We start from the raw sequence: 26,533 nt of genomic DNA on the forward strand, positions 1-26,533 counted from the left end.
AACCCAGTTACCCGACCTAACCTTTTGGATACTAAGGGGCAATTTAGTCTGGCCAATCCACCTAACCTGCCCATCTTTGGACTGTGGGAGGAAACCAGAGCACCCGGAGGAAACCCACGCAGACCCGGGGAGAAAGTGCAAACTCCACACAGACAGTCACCCGAGGCCAGAATTGAACCTGGGACCCTGGAGCTGTGAGGCAGCAGTGTTAACCACTGCACCGCTGTGCAAATCAGCCGACAAGTTCATGGGTTAAAGAGATAGGTGGTCTATTACTATCCCGCCATTTGCTTTGCACAAACAGCATCTCATCCTTAGCCACCCAGTATTTTTAAGAACTTGCTAAATTTGCACATTAATTTCCTGGAAAATACAACACAGAAAATTAGTGCTTATAACTTAGTACAAGTGCCTTCTTAACAATATGATCATTGTCAATGCCGATGTCAATCAATCTCCAAAAGGGAACAATTTAATCTATTCTAGCTCATTCCTAGTATTCCGTTAATCCTTCTTAGAATTTGATAAAATTTCGCATTTTACTTTTTAAAAAACTTTTCTTTTTCCTTTCTCTCACTCTCTCAATCCCTTTCTTTATTTCTCTTTCAGTATCTGATTTGACTCGATATATTTCCAAATTAAGCCGTTCTCCTTCTCTGTCATTCCTCTATTTCTTTCACTATCTATTAATCATATTGTTTAAGGGATAAACTGTTGGTTGTCACTAACGTAGAGAAGTCCTGTTGCACTCCCAATTCGTGCAAGTGATGGTGTAAATTCTTTGAGCTGAATGGTGCAGAAAAAAATCTTATTGCATAAGCCCCAAGATGCTGAGCAAGATCTGGCCCATCAACGTAAAAAGGCATTTAACCACTCAAGTGCACTCCTTTCAAGTTTATTTTACTTTTTCCTGCCCAGTCCTCTTCGCTCCGTTTCTTCCTGTAGTTTGCAAAAAGGATGGTTATGGAATTTCGCTCTGAAGAAAATTCCTAGGAGCATTACTGTGTCTAATGCACTTCATTCAAAAAGCTCCAAGAGCAAGAAATAGGGTTAACGTTTCAGCTCTGTTTCATCCAAAAAGTTCCTGGACTCTAAAATACTAGATTTTATTATTTTTATAGTTTCTTTCGAACTGTAATCATTATAATTAGAATTTGCCACCATGAACCATGACGTATGTTAAATATTTTTATCTTTAACTCACTTTATGTATGAGTGACATTATAATACTAATATAATTAAGATGATAAAACAGCGTGATAAAGAACTGCAAGAAGATTAGAATGGTCATCAGAACCCCAAGTTTAGATTGCTTCCTTGAAATTATTCCATATATAATGTGTTGTTAATTGGTGTAGAAGCCAGGTATTTCTAATACACCTAATATAGGTAAAAGATAGCTGTTTAAGCACAAATATTAAGCCCCAGTTTTAAATTAAGGATTAAAAACACATATTCTGCAAATTCATTTAATCATTTCCTCCAACACAACTTTTAGGTACATAGTTTTAAAGTAACACAGAAGTCTGATAAGACAAACACTTTTCACTACATTTCTCCAAGGACAAGGGCTGAATCCATGGCAATGAGGTGACAAGAGCCCAGTAGCTTAAAGACTCTATTGTTCTCATTTCAGGCCATTAGTGATTACAGCCTGAATCACATTCCATAACTTATACAGGCTGAAACATTCTAGACTATGCTGTTTTTTATAAATGGACAGTTTATAAAACATCAAATCAAATATATTTGATTCCAACATTCTCAAAACATAACAATTTCATAGAAGCAGCATAATTCACTTTACTAGATTAAAACAGACGGTTTGATTTACATTTTTCAAGTCATTGTCCAGCATTGCATGACAAGGTAACATGAAGTTTCCATTGTTACAATAGCCAATTCATGAGAAAACCAGTTTCTGCTGGCCTTGATAAAGCACAATATCGCATTCTTTAACATATACAAGTATGCAGATACGAAACAATTAGAAGTAATGTTACATATTAAAGATGGACGGCTTGCCGGCAAATCAGATGTGTTTGAGTCTAACCCAAACCAATTAGGATTATATTGGGGTGTGATTAGATGGCTTAAGGCAGATATGAAACAGTATAACTGAAGAGTTTCGTTCTGCCATTTTTTAGGTAGGTTGGTTGGTTAGTTGGTTGGTGGTGTTGGTTTGAAGCTGAAGATTCTCGCTCTCTCTTTTTTGACTTACTATTCGTTATCTGTCTCTCTGTATTCATATTTCATTTTCAGACTTTGACTTTAAAAGTTATTGTTGAGTTGTTTGCCTAAGCAAGTAAATTTTATCTGTGATTGTTTGAAAGTTCAATGGTCTACAAATTGCCTCTTTGTGAGCCATATGATGGCTGGACTTTAAAATGACTTTCAATTGTAAGACAAATAAAACAATTCTTATTTGCACCTGAGAAGTTTTAACTTAAATTTCTACTGAGTTCCAGTAATCGCAAAGTGCTGCTGGTAACCAAATGGTTAAAATCCTTCAATTGGGTGACAATTTTAATCCATTTAGTTACACTTTTATCTGCCAGTAGCCAACTGTATGGTTATACTGTTTAAATGTTCCTGGGCATTGATGCACAACAATCAAACTGAAAGATTAAAAATGCAATCCTGCATATTCAAATAATAATTATTCAAATAATTTATCATAATGAGCTACTGCTAGAATATAGCCTATTATCTTGAACTTTTATCTAAAGGTACATTACCGCGGGTAACTGTGGTAAGAATGAGACTGCATTCCTGGGCAGCTTTCCTTTATTCTGTGCCTGAAAATGCAAGAAAGATATTCAGATTATCAATATGAAATGGAAGAAGTTTATGTATTACACCAATACAAAAATCAGCTAATTTATTTTCATAATGTACAAGAAATTTTGAAGCATCAAAATTAAATGAAAGAGACAAGACCCTTCAGTAGAAGTGTCACTGATAACAACATTAACGTCTGGGAACCGGAGGATTGATTCTAATCAGTGACCTTTACTAGCAACTCGTGTTCAGTTTCAATGAGCTAACCCAGTTTATGAAAGCTTATCAATGAAAGGAATACGAAACAAATGAATAAAAGAAGGATCAAACTTGCATTTGTACAGGATCATCCTCATCCTTGCAACATCCTTACATGCTTCACAGCCAATAAATTATTCTCAAACACAGTCACTGTTTGGAGAAATTGAGCAATTTGCACACAGCAAGTTCTCAAGAAGAGCAATGAGATAAATGGCCACTTTGTTTATTTTTGATGTTGTTCATTGAGGGACATATATTGACCAGGTCACCAGGCAACACACTTTTCTTCTTTGAGTAGTGCCATTGAATTTGTCATATCCAGTAATCAGGTAAATAAGGCCTCAGTTTAACACTTCCCCTGGCTTCCTGAAATCAGCTCTCTAACCCCTGACCCAAGAGTTACCTGGGCTTGACGTGGTGCACTACCTGAAGTCTCAACAGTTGCCAGCATTCTCACTGGCACTGCGTAGAACACAGAGCTGTCAGTCATCCGATTGACAGGCAGCTCTCTAAGATGGACTTCCTACTGAGATAGGGGCAGAAGTCTCATCCGAAAGCAATTAACACAGCTCCCAGCTTTAAATTATTGCAGGGCATCAGGATCTTGGTCAGGTTCCCTCCATAGGGACTGTAAAACCCAACAGAATAACCTGGAAACGGAGTGGTACCATGTTCATTTTTAAAGTGCTAAATGGGTGCCTAAACCTCCTATAACAGACAAGAAGCATGTACCCATTACAAACTTGAAGCGTGTCACCTGTCACATTGGTAGAAACAAAGAAACAGGCACCTAGGGCCTGCAACTCTATGGATATGCAACCAAGTGGCCAAATGCAATTATTGATTTTCCCGAGCAGCTGGCTGCACTCAGGAGTTACCAAAGGAACATGGCTGGCAAAACAGCAGCCTGATCTTCAAGAATTATAATCCAACCAATTACTGTCTACTCAGTCTACTCTCAAACATCTGCAAAGTGATGGAAGATTTTGCTAACAAATGTCATCAAGCAGCATTTACTCACCAACAAACTCATCAATGTTTGGTTTGCGCTCCGCCACAGCCAGTCGGTTCCAGACAGCATTAAAGCCTTGGTCAAAACATGGACAAATGAGCAGGGTTCCAGAGGTGAGGCGAGGTGAGGGTGACTGCCCTTGACATCAAGACATTTGAGAAGTGTGGCATCAAGGAGCCCTGGCAAAACTAGTCAATGGGAATGAGGGGGAAAACGCTTCACTGGTTGAAGTCATAACTAGCAAAGGAGGATGATTGTGATTATTGAAAAACAATCATCTCAGCTCCAGGGCATCAATGCAGCAGTTCAAGGTTGCATCCTAAGCTCAATCATCTTCAGCTGCTTCACTGATGAACTTCCCTCCAACACAAGGTCAGAAGTGGGGACGATCACTGATGATTGCACAATATACAGTAACATTCGCACCTCTCCTTAAGTACTGAATCAGTCAGTGTCCATTTGGACCAAAATCTGAACAACATTCAGGCGTGTGCTATTAAATTGCAAATAACGTTCGCTGCACACAAGTCCACACAATGCCAATGATAAGAGAGAAACTAACCACATCAACACGACTTTAAACGGCATTACAATTGCAGAATCACTCACTACCAACATTCTGGAATGAAATTAAATGAAACCATTGACGAGAAATGTAGCTAGACCAGCTACATAAATACTGTGGTTTATAAGACCAGGTCAGAGATTGGAAATTCTGTGGTGAGTAGCTCGATTCCCAAAGCTTATCCACCCTTTCTCCAAGACAAAAGTCAAGAGTGTTATGGAACACTCCCTAGTTGCCGGATTGTGCACAGCTCCAACAACACACAAGCTTAACACCATAAAGCAGCCGAGTTGAGCAGTATCCCTTTGTTAAACATTCACTCACACCACCAGTGAGACACTGTGTACCATCTACAAGGTGCACTGTACTAACTCGCCAAGGGTCTTTCAACAGCACCTTCCAAACCCACAAGTTCATAGAATCCCTACAGTGCAGGAGGTCGTCATTCGGCCCATCAAGTGACCGTCCGAAAGAGCACCCTGCCCAGGCCCACTCCCCCACCCTATCCTCACAATCGGGGGCACGGTAGCACAGTGGTTAGCACCAGTTGCTTCACAGCTCCAGGGTCCCAGATTCGATTCCCGGCTTGGGTCACTGTCTGTGCGGAGTCTGCAAGTTCTTCCAGTGTCTGTGTGGCTTTCCTCCGGGTGCTCCAGTTTCCTCCCACAGTCCAAAGATGTGCAGGTTAGGTGGATTGGCCATGGTAAATTGCCCTTAGTGTCCAAAAAAATAGGTTAGGAGGGGTTACTGGGTTATGGGGATAGGATGGAGGTGTGGGCTTAGGTAGGGTGGCTCTTTCCAAGGGCCAGTGCAGACTCGATGGGCCGAATGGCCTCCTTCTGCACTGTAAATTCTATGATTCTAATGATACTATGAACGCAATAACTCCAATTACCTTTAACCTTTTTGGACACTAAGGGGCAATTTAGCATGGCCAATCTACCTAACCTGTACATCTTTGGACTATGGGAGGAAACCGGAACACACGAAGGAAACCCACGCCAACATGGGGAGAATATACAAACTCCACAGTTACCCGAGACCAGAATTGAGCACGGATCCCGGTTGAGCCAGGTGCTATGATGCAGCAGCACTAACAACTGTGCCACCGTGCCGCTGCCTAGAAAACCACTGGCAGCAAGCACATTGGAATACCACCTCCAGCAAATTTCCCTTAAACTCACAGATCAGAAACTGACTTGGAAATATATCAATACTCCCTGACTGTCATGAAGTCAGAAGCCTGGAACTCCCTCACGAACAGCATTGTTGGCACACCTCCACCACATGCACTTCAGCAGTTTAAGAAGGTAGCTGGAATTGCAGAGACAACCACACCCCATGAAGGAATCTTCAAAAAGATCTGCTACCTTCCAGCCACAACAGTCTAAAGACAAAGAGAGCAAGCAACACAGTAGGAGAGGCCCTGTCACTTGGTTTGGCATTTGCAGTCACCAGCTCAGAAACTGACATTGCAAGTACCTTTGAGGCAATTATAGAGATGAAATCAACACAATTAGTTATCTGTATACGAATGGGTTGCAGCAACACCAAGGGAAAAAGATTGTTTGTTTGTGAGCTTACCAGTGGGCGAGGTTACAGATTATTAGTGCTGCAGAGGACTCAGATGAAGACCCTGATGGGCCAGTGAACAGGATCCCAGTGAACAGGAGACCACTGATGGGCATGCACACCAGACGCTAGATAGGTTGGTTGGCTCCTGACACTATCAAGGAGCGGGGAAGCGTTTTGCTCCAAGTTGCAGAGAGCTTTGCCCAGTTTCCCTTCTCTACAGCCTCTGCTTCATCCCTCTGTCATGCTGGAGACTCTAGAAGCGCTGTCAATGGTGTCCACATATCTGTTACAGCTTTCATGGGGGCAGGTCACCTGCTCCTCTAACATTCCAGTGACACTCTCGAGCAAATTTAGAAACTCAGCCCAATTCCCAAAACACCTTAGGCTGCTTTCAATCAATTTTCAGTGGTCGAAGTTCTTGAAAATTAGGCTACCTGCAATTTGGGTTCACCAAGGGGAACCAGTAAATGTAGTATATTTGAATTTCAAAAAGACAATCAATAAAGTGCGACATAGAAACAAAAACAGGAGCAGGAGGAGGCCAATTGGCCCTTCAAGCCCATTCCGCCATTCATTATGATCATGGCTGATCATCCAACTCAATAGCCTAATCCCACTTTCCCCCATATACTTTGGTCCTTTTCGCCCCAAGTGTTATATCTAACTGCATATTGAAACCATACAATGTTTTGGACTCAACTACTTCCTGTGGTAATGAATTCCACAGGCTCACCATTCTCTGGGTGATGAAATGTCTCCCATCTCTGTCCTAAATGGTCTACCTCGCATCCTCAGACTGTGACCCCTGGTTCTGGACACACCAACCATCAGGAACATGCTTCCTGCATCTACTCTGTCCAGTCCTGTTAGAATTTTATAGGTTTCTATGAGATCCCCCTTCATTCTTCTGATCTCCAGTGAATACAATTCTAACTGATTCAATCTCTCCTCGTATGTCAGCCCTGCCATCCCATGTATCAGTCTGGTAAACGTTCGCTGTACTCCTTCTATAGCTAAAACATCCTTCTTCAGATAAGGAGACCAAAACTGCTCACAATATTCCAGGTGTGGCCTCACCAAGGCCCTGTATAATTGCAGCAAGCCACCCCTGCTCCTGTACTCGAATCCTCTCGCTATGAAAGCCAGCATACCATTTGCCTTCTTTACTGCCTGCTGCACATGCATGCTTGCTTGCCTTCAGTGACTGGTTTGTGAGGACACCCAGGTCTCGTTGCATGTTCCCCTCTCCTACTTTATGGCCATTCAGATAATAGTCTGTCTGCCTTCTTGCTTTTGCTACCAAAGTGGATAACCTCACATTTCGCCAAATTATACTGCACCTGCCAATTGCCCACTCACTCAACTTGTCCAAATCACACTGAAGGATCTCTGCATCCTCCTCACAGCTCACCCTCCCACCCAACTTGGTCTCATCTGCAAATTTGGAGATGACATTTTGTTCCCTCATCTAAATCGTTAATATATATTGTGAATAGCTGTGGGCCTAGGACCGATCCCTGCAATACGCCACTAGTCACTGCCTACCAATTTGAAAAAAAAACATGAATTCCAACTCTTGGTTTGCTGTCGGCCAACCAGTTTTCTATCCATCTCAATACATTACCCCTAATCCCATGCGCTTTAATTTTACACACTAATCTTTTATGCAAGACTTTGTCAAAAGCCTTCTGAAAGTCCAAATACACCACATCCACTGGCTCCCTTTCAGCAATTCTACTAGTTACATCCTCAAACAGTTCCAGTAGATTTGTCAAGCATAATTTCCCCTTATAAATCCATGCTGACTCTGTCCGATCCTGCCAATGTTTTATAAGTACTCTGCTTTAAAATCTTTGATAATGATTCTAGAATTTTCCCCAATACTGATGTCAGGCTTACTAGTCTATAATTCACTGCTTTGTCTCGACATCCTTTTTTAAATATCCACCCTCCAATCTGCAGGAACTGTTTAGCAGTCTATCTAATCCTGGAAGATGACCACCAATGCATCCACTATTTCTAGAGTCATCTCCTTCAGTACCCTGCGATGTAGATTATGAGGCCCTGGGGTTTTATCAGCCTTCAATCCCATCAATTTCCCCAACACCATTTCTCTACTGATATTGATCACCTTCAGCACCTCCCTCTCACTAAACCCTGCGTTCCCTAACATTTCTAGTATCTTATTTGTGTCCTCATTTGCGAAGACAGAACAAAAGTAGGTATTTAGTTGCTCAGCCATTTCTTTGACCCCCCTCATAAAATGTTATTACACAAGAGTCAAAAGTGTTTGAGGTGAGGTAGTATTACGAGCCAGGGTTTAGAGAACCCCAAAGTGTATCATGGAGTTCACCTGACGCACAACTTTTACTAGATTGTGGTATGGGGAGCACACAGCCCACTCTACAGGTGTGGTGCAGAAGAAATTCCAAAGTAATTTTTAAAGCAAAACAATGTTTATTCTATGAACTCAGTTAACCTTTTAACCCAAACATATAGTGAACATCTTAGCAACCATCAATTCAAATACACCCCCCAAAGAATACAACCCTCTAAGTAATCCTTAAACTTTCCTTTTAACATCCATAAGACTAAAATCCTTTTTACAGAAGCACATCAGGTTTAAATTCTCTAGAGAGAGCAGTTATCACTCTGAATTCACCAAATGATCTAGAGATAGTCTTTAGATGGCAGAGAGATTGAAATTACCCCTTCTTTGGCTGGCTTCAGCGGCAACACTAAAACGAAACCAAAAAACACAGACACACCCAAGCTTTTCCCCAAAGCAAAACTAAAAAGCAGAGCCAGAGCTCAGCTCCACCCACACTCTGACATCACGGCAGCCACTTGAGCAGACAAACATTTCTTAAAGTGACATTCCCATGACACCTCCTCCCAAGAAAAAAAATAAACCATCAACTTCAAGATGGTTTCATTTTTCACCTTACTATCCTTTAAGAAATGCACACAGTAAATATACTTTTTCATTTGAAAAAAACAACACACCCTAACAGGCATAATAACATAGTCCATTTCAGTTCTTCTTCCTGTAACTCGTCATCACATTCTTGACAAAGCATCGGCTATCACATTTTCTCGTCCTGCCACATGTATTATTTTCAAATGAAATGGCTGTAACAATAAACTCCATCGAAACAGTCTGGCATTGTTATTCCGGAATCGCGCCAAAAACGTCAGTGGATTATGATCAGTATAAATAATTGTGTCAGACGGATTGCTGGTCACATAAATTTGAAAATATTGCAAAGCCAGCATCAAGCTCAAAGTCTCCTTCTCAATCGTGGAATACTTCTTCTGGTGAGAATTCAATATTTTTAAAAAATAATCAATAGGCCGCTCTAGCCCTTCGTCGTCGTCTTGTAGAAGCACCGCACCTGCGCTCACATCACTCGCATCAACAGCCACTTTGAAGGGTTTTGGGTAATTTGGGATGACTAACACAGGAGCAGTGGTTAACACAGCCTTCAATCCGTCAAATGCCCGCTGACACTCCGCTATCCACTGGAATGTGTTACGCTTCTTCAGCAAGTCCGTCTGTGGAGCGACCACATTGCTAAAATTCTGTACAAATTTCCGGTAATATCCACTAATACCCAGAAATCGCATCATTTCCCGTCATGTCGAGGGTATCAGAAACTCTCCAATAACTTTTGTTTTCACATCCCGTGGGACCATTCGACCCCGTCCGATTGTATGGCCAAGGAAAGTGACTTGGGCTTTTCCAAATTCACTTTTGGCTACGTTTATCACCAAACCCGCCTCCTGAAGCCGATCGCATAACTCCATCAAATGTTCTGACCATGTCTGGCTGAAAATTACCAGATCATCGATGTATACCGCACAATTGGGTAATCCTAAAACAACTTTGTTAATTAACCGTTTAAATGGGGCTGGGGCGTTTTTCATGCCAAATGGCATAACTTTGAATTGGTATATACTATCTGGAGTCACAAACGCTGAAAACTCCTTCACACTGTCGGATAAAGGTACCTGCCAGTAACCTTTAAGTAAATCCAGGTTGGAAATAAAAGCCGATTCTCAGTTGCACTTTCTCAATGCAATTCTCCAAACTTGGGATAGGATAAGAGTCCGCTCTTGTAACTGCATCAACCTTTCTATAGCCCACACACAGCCATTGGGTACCGTCCAGGTTTGGTACCATCACGATGGGTGAGCTCCATTGGCTGCAACCCACTTCAATTATGCCATTTTTAAACATACTCAATCTTTTTGTTAACCTGTGCCAGTTTTAAAGGGTTAAATCTATATGGATGTTGTTTAGTTGGAATAGCATTTCCCACATCTACATTGTCATGATATGCACTCATGCACATAATGAGATACAGACAGGCAGTGACAGATACCCAGTACAGCCAATCAACACAAAGGACAGAACACAACCAATCACCAGGCAGAACACTAGAAGGTGGTCTCCCACTATAAAACACACGAGGCATCAACACTCTGCCTCTTTCCACGGGTGACAACTGTAGTGGCAGTCAGGGTGTATATATCAGTTAGCACCTTCTACACATGGCTCAGAGCTAGTCTGGTCTAGTTAGTTATAGTAAGTATGCTTAGATTAGTAGAGTGTCAAACCCACAGCGAACTATGTGCACTGCTTAACAAGTTCAATAAAGCGTATTGAACTAACATCAAAGTTTGGAGTCTACTTTCAAGTACAACTGCATCCAGTTGCAGTCAGTGTTAATTACCCCAGGGTGATTAACACGACATGGTACCAGTAGTCTACTATCGCGAAGTGGTTTACCTCGAGTGATTCCGTGACGACCAGCAAGTGCCTTCCAGTGGCATGGAGTAGATCCAGGCCCCTCCACAGCTACGGATCTCCGGCATTCTCGGCGCCTACTGGCAGGTCTTCAAGCAAAGGTTCCTTCTCTACATTGAGGGCTGAGACCTCGAGGATGCGTCCGATGCCAGAAAAGTCGAGCTGCTCCTATCAACTGCGGGGGACCAAGCCATCTGGAGAAGTTCGACAGTCACTGTGAATTCGAGACCTTTGAGCGCTATATCTTCCAGCAACGCCTTCAGGGTAAGGGTGAATCTTTCCAATCCTTTCTAACTCATCTCCGCATATTAGCGCAGTCCTGCAATTATGGTGCAACCGCTGATTCCATGATCAGGGATCGGTACGTGTTTGGGGTGCACTCCGATTCCTTGCGGGAGCAACTCCTTAAAATTAAGCACATGACCCTGCCAGTCGCAATCGAGAAGTGTATAGTGCATGAGCATGCGAGAAATCGGTACTCCCGTTTCAAATAGGCAGAATACGAAAAGTTTGCCTTCCACGAGGCAGAGAGTGTACAGGCCATCGCCCGGATGCAGCGCCTCAGTATCAATGAAAGAGGCCATTTTGCGCGCTTTTCCCGGGGCCCCACGGATGCACAACACGAACGGGAGAACGAAGCGACCGAAAACCAAACTGCGCAGGTGCGAACGTCGGCTGACCGCATTGCGCATGTGCGACGACACACGGAGCGTAACAACGTCAATGTCATGACGTGCCCGAACTGCGGCACCGCCCACTTAGAGTGGCAATGCCCTGCAAAAGGCAGGCGATGTTTAAATTGTGGGTAGCCTGGACAATATGCAGCCTTGTGCAGGTCTGCACCACCAGTCAAGGGCCAGCGATCCCAATTTCAACGCAAGCGCATTCGATGTGTACAGCAAGGTTTACGGGATTCTGATCCTGGTAGCACTACGAATCCAGAGGACGACTGCCTGGAGTCCCCCTATCGTGTGGGCATCATCACTACATGTGAGTATGCCTCCTCAAATTCAGCAAGACGCCTATCTATCCTCAATGTGGATTCCGCGGATGAATGGCGTGCTGTCATACAAGTGAATCAATGCAGCATCCAGTTCAAGCTGGACACTGGTGCTTCTGCCAATCTCATCTCTCAAGCTGATTTTGACTGCATTAAAAAGCAACCCGAAATTCTTCCACCAGCTTGCCTGCTCCTCGATTATAATGGCAATGCCATAACTGCACTAGGATCTTGTCATCGATGTCACACTGCGATTCAAAATCGTCAAGCCTTATAAGGCATCCCTGTTCGGTGCCCATGCATGCAAGCTACTCAACCTCGTACAGCGAGTCCGTGTCATGTCTTCTTCCAATGTGGATCTTCAGGCTGACATTGATGACATCCTTGCTCAATATCCGGATGTGTTTGATGGAATGGGCACTCTGACATACTGCTACAAGATCCTACTCAGGCCTGATGCCACGCCTGTAATCCATGCACCACGCCGGGTGCCGGCTCCTCTGAAGGAACGTTTAAAGGCACAGCTACAGGAGCTCCAAGACCAGGGCATCATCTCCAAAGTGACGGAACCGACTGACTGGGTCAGCTTGATGGTCTGTGTGAATAAGCCCTCAGGAGAGTTGCGGATATGCATAGATCCCAAAGATCTTAACCAGAACATAATGTGGGAACACTACCCGATCCCGAAGCGGGAGGAACTGACCAGTGAGATGGCACACGCCAAATTCTTCACGAGGCTAGATGCATCGCGTGGGTTCTGGCAGATACAACTGGACGAGTCCAGCAGGAAGCTCTGCACGTTCAACACACCATTTGGCAGGTACTGTTATAACCATATGCCGTTCGCCATTGTCTCAGCCTCTGAAATTTTCCACAGGATCATGGAGCAGATGATGGAGGGAATTGAGGGTGGGCGTGTCTACGTAGATGATGTAATCATATGGTCCACGACCCCCAAGGAACACCTATCTCGTCTCAAACAAGTCTTTAGATGTGTCCATGCAAACGGCCTCAAGCTGAACAAGGCCAAGTGCTCCTTTGGCATGTCAACCATCAAGTTCTTGGGCGACCAGATATCCCAGCAGGGTGTGCAAACAGATCCGGACAAGGTCAAGGCCATTCACGCCATGAAGACCCCGGAAGACAAGAAGATGGTACTACGCTTCCTCGGAATGGTGAACTTCTTGGGAAAATTCATTCCCAACATGGCCTCACACGCCAAGACTCTCAGGCATCTGGTGAAGAAGTCCACTGCATTCCAGTGGCTACCCACACATCAAGCAGAGTGGCTCGAGCTCAAAGCAAAGCTCACCACTGCTCCTGTACTAGCGTTTTTTGAACCGGACAGGGAAACTAAAATCTCCACGGACGCAAGCCAGGACAGTATTGGTGCAGTGCTCCTCCAGAGGGATGACTCTTCATCCTGGGCTCCAGTTGCTTATGCATCAAGGGCCATGACTCCTCCTGAATAGAGTTACGCCCAAATAGAAAAAGAGTGCCTGGGCCTCCTAACCGGCATTGTAATGTTCCATGACTACGTCTAGGGTCTACCAACATTCACAGTGGAGACTGACCACAGACCCTTGGTCCATATCATTCATAAGGACTTGAATGACATGACACCCCGGCTTCAGCGCATTCTCCTTCGACTCCGAAGGTACGATTTTGAGTTAGTATACGCACCAGGTAAGGAGCTGATAATTGTGGGTGCCCTGTCCCGCTCCATCACCTCGCCCTGTGAACAGGTTGACTTCATCCGCCAGATTAAGGCACAGGTGCAGCTGCGTGCCAGCAACCACCCGGCCTCAGGTGAAAGAGTGATCAGCATTCGTGAAGAGACTGCCAAAGACCCTCTTCTGCAGCGTGTAATGCACCACCTTACAAATGGCTGGCAAAAAAGGCAATGCCCTCAGTTCTTCAATGTGACGGACGACCTGACAGTCGTCGAGGGGATCCTCCTCAAGCTAGATCGTATCGTTATTCCTCACAGTCTGCAGAGCTTAGTGCTCAAACAAATCCACGAGGGACACCTAGGTGTTGAAATGTGTAGGCGCAGGGCCCGGCAGGCTGTCTATTGGCCTGGAATCAGCCAGGACTTATCCAACATGGTCCTCAATTGTGCGACCTGCCAGCGTTTCAAGCCTGCTCAAACAAAAGAAACACTCCAGCAACACGAGATCATGACCTCTCCGTGGTCCAAGGTGGGAATCGACCTTTTTCACGCCAATGGGTGTGACTATGTGCTCATCATAGATTACTTCTCAAATTACCCGGAAGTTGTGAAGCTGTCAGACCTCACATCAAGGACAGTCATCCAGGCCTGCAAGGAGACATTTGCCAGGCAAGGTATTCCACTCACTGTCATGAGTGACAATGGTCCCTGCTTCCACAGCCAAGAGTGGTCCAATTTCACCAAGTCATACCAATTCAACCACATTACCTCAAGCCCACACTACCCGCAGTCCAACGGGAAGGTTGAGAAAGGGGTCCATATAGTGAAGCAACTGCTCTGCAAGGCTGCGGACTCTGCTTCGGACTTCAACCTTGCGCTGTTGGCGTACAGGGCAACCCCTCTGTCCACCGGTATGTTTCCAGCTCAACTCCTCATGAATAGAGACCTGCAGACGACTGTTCCAGCCATACACTTACCAGACCTGGATCACCTCCCAGTGCTGCAAAAGGTGCAGCAACTCAGGAACCAGCAAAAGCTAACGTACGATGCTCATGCTACCGATTTGCCTGTGTTATCGCTGGAAAATGCTGTTCGGATCAAGCTACCTGATGGAGGCTGGTCAGCTCCAGCTGTTGTTGTTCAACAGGCTGCTCCCAGATCGTTTGTAGTTCGTATGGCTGATGGTTCCATTGTCAGGTGCAACAGAAGGCCACTGCGCAAAGTTGCCTGCCCACCACCAGATGCTACTTTTCCATATGTTGTTATGACTCCTCCGGACACCTCGCACCACGAGGCCACCAATCTGGCAGCCATCCCACCTGTCAAGGAGCCTTCGTCCCCACCTCCACCTCTCAGGCGGTCGACAAGGATCAGATGCAAGCCCCAAAGATTGGACTTATAGACATTTATCTTGTAAATTTTGTTCTGTATCTGCACGCTAGACAACTCTTATGTACATATTCATCCACTCGCTTTCATCCACTCGCCATTGTATGTATGTAAATACAGTCGCAAATGCTCCAAGCAACCAACATTTTTTTTTTTTTTTTTAAAAAGGGCAGATGTCATGATATGCACTCATGCACATAATGAGATACAGACAGGCAGTGACAGACATCCATTACAGCCAATCAACACACAGGACAGAACACAACCAATCACCAGGCAGAACACTAGAAGGTGGTCTCCCACTACAAAACACACGAGGCATCAACACTCTGCCTCTTTCCACTGGTGACAACTGTAGTGAGTCAGGGTGTATATATCAGTTAGCACCTTCTGCACGTGGCTCAGAGCTAGTCTGGTCTAGTTAGTTATAGTAAGCACGCTTAGACTAGTAGAGTGTCAAACCCACAGCGAACTGTGTGCACTGCTTAACAAGTTCAATAAAGTGTATTGAACCAACACCAAAGTTTGGAGTCTACTTTCAAGTACAACTGCATCCAGTTGCAGTCCATGTTACGTCAGGGTGATTAACACGACATACATCATGCATAGCCATTTTAGTACTTCCCAATTTATCTCCACAAACTTGCCCATGTGATATCAATAACTCTTTCGTCAATCCGTTTTTCCTCTGGAAGGTAACTCAACAATTTATCCTAACTTTTAAGAACATCCTCGTTTCCCAATTTAATTAGAGGTAAATCAAATTCACAGTCATCTGGATTTGGTTTGTCACTTTGAGTTAGAATCATTAAAACCTCCTCCTTTTTCTCTCCCTTCCCTTTCAAAGTACCTTTTAAGCATATTCACATGACACACTCGGTGAGTTTTTTTTTTACCTGGTGTTCTTACAACATAATTCACCTCACTTAATTTCCTTTCAATCTGATAAGGTCCACAAAACTTTGCTTTTAAAGCTTTACCTACCACTGGTAACAATACTAAAACTTTATCTCCACAGGCAAAACTACTAACTTTGGAATTCTTGTCCGCTGCCCGTTTCATCACATGTTGTGCAACTTTTAAATGTTGTCTAGCCAATTCCCCTGCTCTATTTAATCGTTCCCTAAAATTTGACATGTAATCCAATAATGTAAATTCTGATTTCTCACTCAACAATTTTTCTTTAATCAATTTAAGTGGTCCTTTTACCTCATGACCAAAAATTAGTGAATTTGGTTGACTCATTGGGTGCATCCCTAATTGCAAACAGTACAAATGGAATTCCTTTATCCCAATCCTCTGGATAATCTTGACAACACTGTGCTTAATGTCTGATGCCACCTTTCTAACACTCCCTGCGATTCTGGATGGTACGCAGTTGATCTAAATTGTTTTATTCCTAAGCTATCCTTGACTTATTTGAATAATTTTGAGGTAAACTTTGATTCTTGATCCGATTGTATTTCTGTGGGTAGTCCATATCTAGTAAAGAATTTAAGTAACTCCTCCACAATCTTTTTAGCTGTAATATTACGTACTGGAATGGCCTCTGGAAACCTGGTAGACACATCCATTATAGTCAAAAGATATTGATTCCCACTTTTCATTTTAGGAAGTGGACCTACGCAATCAATTAAGACCCTTGTAAAAGGTTCCTCAAATGCTGGAATGGATATTAAGGACGCTGGTTTTATCACTGCTTGAGGTTTCCCTATCACTTGACATGTGTGACATGATCGACAAAATTTAATTACATCTGTATGTAGTCCAGGCCAATAAAAATGTTTTTGTATTTTAGCTTCAGTTTTCCTTACTCCCAAATGACCTCCCACTGGTACCTCACGTGCAACTCGCAACACCGGCAATACTACTTGATGAACTTCTGCCCACTTTTCATCTGCCTGCATATGTAAAGGTCTCCATTTTCTCATCAAGACATCGCTTTTACGGTAATAACGGTAATAACACTCTGGTATACACTCAGATTCCTCTTCCGTGTATGCTTTCTGATACATCCGGTTTATTTCTACATCCGGTTTATTTCTACAATTTTCCTGAACTAAAAATATCCGCCTCATCCTCCACCCGTTCTTGTTCTTTTTCAACCATCTGATCAAAAATAGTTTCTGATAAATGCACTTCAACTTTATCTTCACTCTTTGATTTCTCTTCTTGTCTTAACCTGTGACTTTGCGACCTTGTTACTACAGAATCCGGAAAAATCCCAGGATACTTGTCCTTCAACACTTCAGTTGTCTGATTTTCCACAGTCTTATCAACCACAGTAGGCATCTCTCCCACCTGCGATCCAGCTATATCATTACCCAAGATATCTGTATTCCTGGACAAGATCGTTTCTCCATTACTCCTACTACCACTTCACCATTCTTCACTGGACTTTCCAACCTTACCTTATAAAATGGAACACTACTCTTCTCACCCTGAATTCCACATTAAACCGGATGTATCAGAAAGCATACACGGAAGAGGAATCTGAGTGTATACCAGAGTGTTATTACCGTAAAAGTGATGTCTTGATGAGAAAATGGAGACCTTTACATATGCAGGCAGATGAAAAGTGGGCAGAAGTTCATCAAGTAGTATTACCACCTTTTCTGGCAATATTCCTCCCAAACTACATAACTCCTCATCTCTTACCATTAAAGATTGACTAGCTCCCGTATCTCTTAAAATTGTGGTTGCTTTACCTGCCCCTCCTGATACACGAGTAAATTTTACCCACACAAGTAAATTCTTTAAAGAGATCTGGCACCTTCTTATCAATCACCTCTTGATCAGGCTGTACAATCTTTTGCACCTCCTTCGCTTCACTTGGGCTTTCCTTTACCACTTTTAAAAAACCCCAGAGGCTTATCCTGTTTTACCATATCAGCCTTCCCAGTGCTTTCTTCCACCACCAACACTGTGACTTTACATGGCCTAGTTTATTCCAGTGAAAACATTTGAAACTTTTCATGTCTCTTCCACCCTCTGGATTCCTTTTTTAATCTGAGGTACACTCTCCTTATTATCTCCCATCAAATCACCTTTGCCTCTACCACTTGAGTATTTCTCATGTCCCCAGTTTCTATCCCTCACAGGCTGAAACTGATGTCGGAAACCAAGCTTTGATTTATGAAGTAATTCATAATCACCTGCCATTTCTGCTGCTAAATCGTACTTTTAACTCTCTGCTCTTCCACATGAGTTCTCACTACATCAGGAATTGAATTTTTAAACTCCTCCAAAAGTATAATTTCTCTGAGAGCTTCATACATTTGGTCAATTTTCAAAGCCCTTATCCAACTATCAAAATTACTCTGTTTGATCCTTTCAAATTCCATGTATGTTTGACCAAATTCTTTCCTTAAATTTCTAAACCTTTGTCTGTAGGCTTCAGACACTAGTTCATATGCACCTAAGATGGATTTTTTCACCTCCTCATACGTCCCAGATACCTTCTCCGATAGTGATGCAAACACTTCACTAGCCCTACCTACCAGCTTTGTTTGAATCAGTAATACCCACATGTCCTGTGGCCATTTCATTTGTTTAGCGATCTTCTCAAATGAAATGAAAAAGGCTTCTACCCTTTTCTCATCAAACCCTGGCACTGAGGGGACATATTTAAATAGATCCCCACCGAGCCTTCGACTATGACGCTCGTTCTCACTATCCTCATCACTATCCTCCAACTGTACGTTTCCCTTTATGTCCGCCAATTTTAACTGACTGTCATGTTTCTTTTTCCCTGATCTGTATCTCCCTTTCTCTTTCTTTTTGTTCTGCTCGGGCTATTCTTTCTGTTTTCCTTTCTTCTCTCTCTTTTTCCTTTTCCTCTCTCTCTCTTTCGCATTCAAGCTGCTTTGATTCTTTCTCATGTTCCATTTGCTTAATTTGTAACTGAATTTTTGCTATTTCCAATGAGTCGAACTGTATCTCAAGGAATTTTAAATGCTTAGCCACCGCCATAATTACCTCATCTTTTCGCATTTTGTCAGGTAATGTAAACTGCAATGTTTTTGCCAACTCTAAATGCCTGTTTTTAGTCTCTGTCCATAAGCTACTGCCTGTGACCGTCTCCACCCCCAAAAACTTCAGAGCCTCTTAAGGCATTGTCCACAACACACTCCCTACTTAAACTGAAATACCACATCCGAAAAGCAACCACAATATGCTCACCCCTCACTGTCTTTAAGTTCATTAAGCCAATTCAATAGACAGACTTTTATCCCCCTTTAGCCCCCAATTTGTTATGGGCCAGGGTTTAGAGAACCCCAAAGTGTATCATGGAGTTCACCTGACCCACAACTTTTAATAGATTGTGGTATGGGGAGCACACAGCCCACTTTACAGGTGTGGTGCAGCAGAGATTTAAAAGAAATGTTTAAAGCAAAATAATGTTTATTCTATGAACTCAGTTAACCTTTTAACCCAAACATACAGTGAACATCTTCGCAACCATCAACTCAAATACACCCCCAAAGAATACAACACTAAGTAATCCTTAACCTTTCCTTTTGACATCCATAAGACAAAAATCCTTTTTACAGAAGCACATCAGGTTTAAATTCTCTGGAACATAGAACATACAGTGCAGAAGGAGGCCATTCGGCCCATTGAGTCTGCACCGACCCACTTAAGCCCTCACATCCACCCTAGCCACGTAACCCAATAACCCCTCCTAACCTTTTTGGTCACTAAGGGCAATTTATCATGGCCAATCCACCTAACCTGCACATCTTTGGACTGTGGGAGGAAACCGGAGCACCCGGAGGAAACCCACGCAGACACGAGGAGAACATGCAGACTCCGCACAGACAGTGACCCAGCAGGGAATCAAACCTGGGATCCTGGTGCTGTGAAGCCACAGTGCTATCCACTTGTGCGTGCTGCCCTAAGAGCAGCTGCTTTACTGAGAGCAGTTATCACTCTGAATTCACCAAATGATCTAGAGATAGTCTTTAGATGGCAGAGAGATTGAAATTACCCCTTCTTTGGCTGGCTTCAGCTGCAAGACTAAAACAAAACCAAGAAACACAGACACACCCAAGCTTTTCCTCAAAGCGAAACTTAAAAGCAGAGCCAGCTCAGTTCCACCCACACTCTGACATCACGGCAGCCACTTGAGCAGACAAACAGTTCTTAAAGTGACATTCCCATGACAAAAGCATGGAGAGAGGATAGGAAACAAAGAGTCGGGATAAATGGTTAATTTTCAGGAAGGCAAACTGTAACTGGTGGAGTGCCACAGGGATCAGTTCTGGGTCCTCAACTACTTATGATCTATATCAATGACTTGTTGAAGGGACCGACTGTATTGTAGCCAAATTTTCTGACAATACAAAGGGAGGTAAAAACGTCGAGGGTAACAGAGAAAGTTTTTATTGTTTTATGGTGCAGCAATCAGACGATCGGGTGGCCTGGTCATCCTTCTGGAGCGTCTGGGCTTCGGCGATGATCCTGGTGAGGGCCCCAGCAGTTGTGGCTCCGGCAACGTGGTGTCTTCCTCCCAGGCAGCTTCGTCGCCCCTAAACGGCGCTGTTGGGGTGAAAAGTGGGCAGGGGGGAGGGGCGCCTGTAGGGGGCATCGGTGCCTGTTCGGCGCTGGGTAGGGGCGGCGGCAGTACTGACCCTCCGGTCAGGTGCTTCGGGGAGGGTGGGGGTGGGGGCAATGGTGCGGGGGCACGTGGGGCTCCGGCGGGCGCCAGGTCCCGAAGGGAGACCGTGTCTTGCCGACCGTCGAGGAACGCTACGTAGGCATACTGGGGGTTGGCATGCAGCAGGTGGACCCTCTCGACCAACGGGTCCGACTTGTGCGCCCTCACATGTTTCTGCATCAGGACGGGTCCGGGTGTCGCTAGCCAGGCTGGAAGCGAGGTCCCGGAGGAGGACTTCCTGGGGGAAACAAGGAGACGTTCGTGAGGTGTCTGGTTTGTGGCAGTATAGAGCAGCGACCGAATGGAGTGAAGGGCCACTGGGAGGACTTCTTGCCAGCGGGAGACTGGGAGATTCCTGGACCGAAGGGCCAGCAGGACGGTCTCCCAGACCGTTCCGTTCTCCCTCTCTACCTGCCCGTTTCCCCGGGGGGTATAACTGGTCGTCCTGCTGGAGGCGATGCCTTTGCTGAGCAGGAATTGACGCAGTTCGTCGCTCATAAAGGAGGACCCCCTATCACTATGTATGTAGGCAGGGAAACCGAACAGTGTAAAAATACCCTGGAGGGCCTTGATGACGGTGGTCGTGGTCATGTCCCGGCAGGGGATGGCGAATGGGAACCGGGAGTATTCGTCAATCACATTCAGGAAATACGTGTTGCGGTCGGTGGAGGGGAAGGGGCCCTTGAAATCCATGCTGAGGCGTTCAAAGGGACGGGAAGCCTTTATCAGATGCACTCTCTCTGGCCGGTAGAAGTGCGTTTGCACTCCGCGCAGATTCAGCAGTCCTTGGTGACTGTCCTGGTCTCCTCGATGGAGTAGGGCAGGTTGCGGGTCTTAATGAAATGGAAGAAACGAGTGACCACCTCGGGTGGCAGAGGTCTTCGAGGAGGACTCGGAGGCGGTCCACTTGCGCGGTGGCGCAAGTGCCGTGGGACAGGGCATCAGGAGGCTCGTTCAGCTTCCCGGGACGGTACAAGATCTTGTCGTTCTTAATCTTGCCCCGCTGTGCATTATCGAACATGAAGGCCACCGAGCGTTGGTCCGTGAGGAGAGTGAATCTCCTGCTGGCCAGGTAATGCCTCCAGTGTCGCACAGCTGCTACTATGGCCTGGGCCTCCTTTTCGACCAAGGAGTGGCGAATTTCGGAAGCATGGAGAGTGCGGGAGAAGAAAGCCCTGCCCGCTTGGTTGAGGGTGGCCGCCAGAGCTACGTCGGACGCGTCGCTCTCGACCTGGAAGGGGAGGGACTCGTCGATGGCGCGCATTGTGGCTTTTGCGATATCCGCTTTGATGCGGCAGAAGGCCTGGCGGGCCTCCGTTGACAGGGGGAAGGTTGTGGACTGGATCAGGGGTCGAGCCTTGTCTGCGTAATTAGGGACCCATTGTGCATAATAGCTAAAGAAGCCGAGGCAGCGCTTTAGGGCCTTGGGGCAGTGAGGGAGGGGGAACTCCATGAGGGGGGGCATGCGTTCAGGGTCGGGGCCTATGACTCCATTTTGCACTACGTAGCCTAGGATGGCTAGACGGTTGGTGCTAAACACGCATTTATCCTTATTGTAGGTCAGATTAAGGATATCCGCGGTCTGGAGAAATTTTCGGAGGTTGGTGTCGTGGTCCTGCTGGTCATGGCCGCAGATGGTGACGTTATCAAGATATGGGAACGTTGCGCGTAAGCCGTACCGGTCAACCATTCGGTCCATCTCACGCTGGAAGACCGAGATCCCGTTCGTGACACCGAAGGGAACCCTTAAAAAGTGATAGAGCTGCCCATCTGCTTCGAAAGCAGTGTCCCCATGACAGGGGGGCAGCTGGTGGTAGGCAGACTTGAGATCCACCATGGAGAAAACCTTGTATTGCGCAATCCTGTTTACCAGGTCGGCTATGCGGGGGAGAGGGTACGCGTCCAGCTGCGTAAACCAGTTGATGGTCTGGCTATAGTCGATGACCATCCTATGTTTCTCCCCGGTCTTTACCACCACTACTTGAGCCCTCCAGGGGCTGTTGCGTGCTTCGATGACCCCTTCCTTCAGCAGCCGTTGGACCTCGGACCTGATGAAGGTCCGGTCCTGGGCACTGTACCGTCTGCTCCTGGTGGCGACGGGTTTGCAATCCGGGGTGAGGTTCGCAAACAGGGAACGCGGGTTGACCTTAAGGGTCACGAGGCCGCAGACAGTAAGGGACGATATAGGGCCGCCAAATTTAAAGGTCAGGCTTTGTAGGTGGCACTGGAAATCCAGCCCAAGAAGGGTGGCTGCGCAGAGGTGCGGCAGAACGTACAGGTGGAAATTGCGGAATTCCCTGCCTTGGACACCGAGGTTCGCTAGGCAGAACCCCTTTATCTCCACTGCATGTAACCCGGAGGCCAGGGATATCCGTTGGTTTACGGGATGGGTGACAAGAGAACAGCGCCTTACAGTGCCGGAGTGGACGAAGCTTTCCGAACTCTTGGAGTCGATCAGGCACAACGTCACGTGGCCTTTGATGGCGATCGTTGTGGTGGCTTTCGCTAGCGTCCGGGGCCGACTCTGGTCCAGGGTAACGGAGGCCAGCTGCAGCAAGGGGGAGTTCTGGTCAGGCAGCGTGGAGTCGGCAGTGCTGGGGGCTTGAGGCCCCATCCAAGATGGCACCAGCCATGGGTCGCACATGGGAGTCCGGGGATGCAGAAGATGGCGTCGGCGAGGGACAAAATGGCGGCGGCCACCCATCCAGCATGGTGGCCGGGGGGGGGGGGGACAAAATGGCCATGCCCCTGGGTCGCACGTTGCCTGGGGATAGAAGGGCGGCGGTGGGCCTTGGATGGCCGGGACCTGGAACAAAGGCTGCTGATAGTCGCTGGCAACCGCTGCCACGGCGCGGCCCTGGCAGTCCGCGACATGGTGGCCTTTCTTGCCGCACCCTTTGCAGGTTGCGGTGCAGGCCGGGCAGCGCGCGCGGGGATGATTCGCTTGGCCGCAGAAGAAGCAGCGTTGGCCGGCGGTGAAAACGGGCCGTCTTGCGGCGCAGGCCTGTGGGGTTAGCGGGAAAGTCTGGGGGGCTGCCGCGACGGGGTGCACGCAGCCCAGGGGGGCGCCGTGCATCCGGTAGCAAAAGCCAGTGCGTTTTTGTACGCAACGTCCATGGACCCTGCCAGGGCCTGTGCCTCAGTGAGACCCAGTGTGTCCATTTCAAGGAGCCTTCTGCGGATGTCGGGGGAAGTCATACCTGCCACAAAAGTGTCCCAAATTAAAAGTTCCGTGTGCTCGTTCCCCGTCACTGCTGGGCAGCCACAGTTCAGGCCTAGCACTAGTAGTGCCCGATAGACGTCTTCCAGTGTTTCTTCGGGGCTCTGCCTTCTAGTTGCCAACAGGTGACGGGCGTAGACCTGGTTCAGGGGACGGATGTAATGTCCTTCTAGCAGCTCGATAGCTGCAGCATAATTCTCCGTCTCCTCGATCAGAGGGTACATTGCAGGGCTAACTCGGGAGATTAGAATGAGCATTTTCTGCCTTTCCGTGGGGGTGTCGGCGGCCGTGTCGACGAAGCTCTTAAAACACGCCAGCCAGTGCTTGAAAATAGCAGCGCAGTTGTCTGCGTAGGGACTGAGCTGAAGGCACTCCAGGCTTGATGCGGAGGTCCATCCTTTCAGAAGTAATAGCTGATTAAATTGATGCACAATCAATTACTCTCGAGACAAGGTGAGTCATAACTAACCGGCTTTAATCAGCTAGAACTGCACCCAGCAGCTTCGACACAGAAAGTGAAGGCTGCTGGGACGGCATTGGTTCTTATACCCCGCCTCTCAGGGCGGAGTTATGTACGTTAGCCAATGGTAGACTCCTAGGTCTAGCCAATGGGCATCCACCTCTCAGGTACTGCAATACCTGGTATTACCACAGATACAAAGGGCAGGATCTTCCTATCCCACTGAAGGCTCTACGGTGGCATTGGTGAGATAGCACCTGAAGCACTGTCTCCAGTTTGGTCGCCTTATTTAAGAAAGAATATACATGCAATGGAAGGAGTTCAGAGAAGGTTAAGCTACTTCGTCAGATGAAAGGGTTGTCTTATGAGGAATGGTTGAGCATGCCGGGCCTATATCCATTGGCATTTCGAAGAATGAGAGGTGATCTTTTTGAACGAGATAAGATTTCAAGGAGACGTGACAGTGAAGATGCTGAGAAGGTGTTTCCTCTCATGGAGGTCTCTAGAATTAGAGAGCACGATTTAAAAATAAGGGGTCTCTCATTTAAGATGGAGATGATGAGAAATTTATTTTCTCAGGGGATGGTTCATGTTTGGAATCGTCTTCCCCTATGAGCAGTGGATCATATAATTGATTCACATCTGTGTTCCACGGTGTTGATTGACTTCGGGGTTATGGGGGCAAGTAGGAAAGTGGCGTTAAAGCCACAATCAGATCAGCCATGATCGCATTAGAGCAAACATGAGGGATCAAATAGCCTTATTCTTTCTTGATTTTCTTACGAAATGCAAGCTCATGCTTTTCAAGAACTTTAGGGTACTCTCTAATGGCCACTTTCATGAGCTGGCAACGAAATGGCCAGTCATTATTCTAAACTGGAATTAATACTCTAACAACATCGATTTTAAACTTCAGAGGTCTATGATTTTTTTTTTGTGAATTACCTAATTATTTGCAATACTACTTTGAGAGAACAATAAATATCACATTTCATGAAAAGGCAAACAATGATTCTGTTTAAACAGAACAAGCACAAGGTGGCGGCAAGAAACAAAAATCTCAATCTCGTACACTTCTGAAGCCTTGGCGGAGCCCTGTCAGCACCTGGCTGTTCGTGCAAGGAACGTGTAACATGAATTCAGCAAAACCTATTACAAAAGCAGAAAAATGTTTGCAGTTGCACATTTGGCACCGAATGGAATTTTACACGGAGGAGAAAGCGAATGCGATTTCCAAATTGTGCTATATATGATAGCGGGACGTTTTGTTAATGGTAATCTTTATATTTCATGTGAAATAGATGATAAAACGTTGGGATCAACGTTTGTCAACTGAGCTTCGTTACGCCCTCGAACAGTGCGGGTGACTTAAAGTCGCCTTTTCCAGCTAATTGCTCGTTGCAAAGCTGACTGAAATGCCACAGGACTGTGCTGTGCAGACATTGTACCTCTCTTTCTGCCTCTGGGTCGGCTCCTTCTTTGAGGCACTGACAGAGCGCCGACTCCTCCATCCGCCGCCGAGAAACTTTCCAATGTTGTTGGGGACTGGGGCAGGACGTCGCTTAGCAACAGCACTCGCAGTCAGTCCGCGGGGCGAGCACTTGCTGGGCCGCACCGAGCGAAGCGGTTTGGTTTCAGGTTTCCAACCGGACGTGGCCTGAAATCAGGGCTGCCTCGCCACCCTGCCAAGTGGCTGCCCGAACCCAGCCCGGCGTCTGTGCCCGGCCCAGTGGCCTGTTTGGAAAGGGCGGCGCCGTTTCCAGGGTGACCATTGTCCAGAGAGTTCCGGCAGAATCAGGTGGAGCCGCCGGCGGGGTCCTCTTCACCCGCCTTTCGCCAGCGCCCATCGCCCGCTTGAAAAAGGCAGGCAATGCTGTCTGTCCCACACATTTAAACTTGTTGAAGATTGGGTTGTTCGCATGATTTATTTGTAGACTGTCAACAGCACATGGTTGGACTGCTGGCCCAACATCCAACCACTGGAGGAGCATCCATCACTGCTCTCCAGTTAGATACTGGGGAGACCAATTCTCAGTGGGCGGACTTGGCCATTTATGAGACTACGGCAGCGATTTAATGGAAAGGTTTCCAAGTGTGGTAGCGAGCGGGAACTGCCGCAAGCTTCCCGC

General features: G+C 46.0%; 1 protein-coding gene across 1 annotated transcript in view; it reads right to left on the reverse strand.

The window, feature by feature from the left end:
• dnah7 (dynein, axonemal, heavy chain 7) overlaps positions 1-26,155 on the reverse strand; it is a 570,689-nt gene extending 544,534 nt beyond the window's left edge. Inside the window, exons 1-2 of the mRNA XM_072478629.1 lie at positions 25,853-26,155; positions 2,739-2,798 (exon numbers count right to left, since the gene is read on the reverse strand). Coding sequence (XP_072334730.1) covers positions 2,739-2,798; positions 25,853-25,915 — 123 coding nt within the window. The 5' untranslated portion in view covers positions 25,916-26,155. The remainder of the gene's footprint in view (positions 1-2,738; positions 2,799-25,852) is intronic.
• Between the last annotated feature and the right edge of the window lie 378 nt (positions 26,156-26,533).

The sequence above is a fragment of the Scyliorhinus torazame genome, chromosome 2, assembly GCF_047496885.1.
Source record: "Scyliorhinus torazame isolate Kashiwa2021f chromosome 2, sScyTor2.1, whole genome shotgun sequence".
Lineage (NCBI taxonomy): Eukaryota > Metazoa > Chordata > Chondrichthyes > Carcharhiniformes > Scyliorhinidae > Scyliorhinus > Scyliorhinus torazame.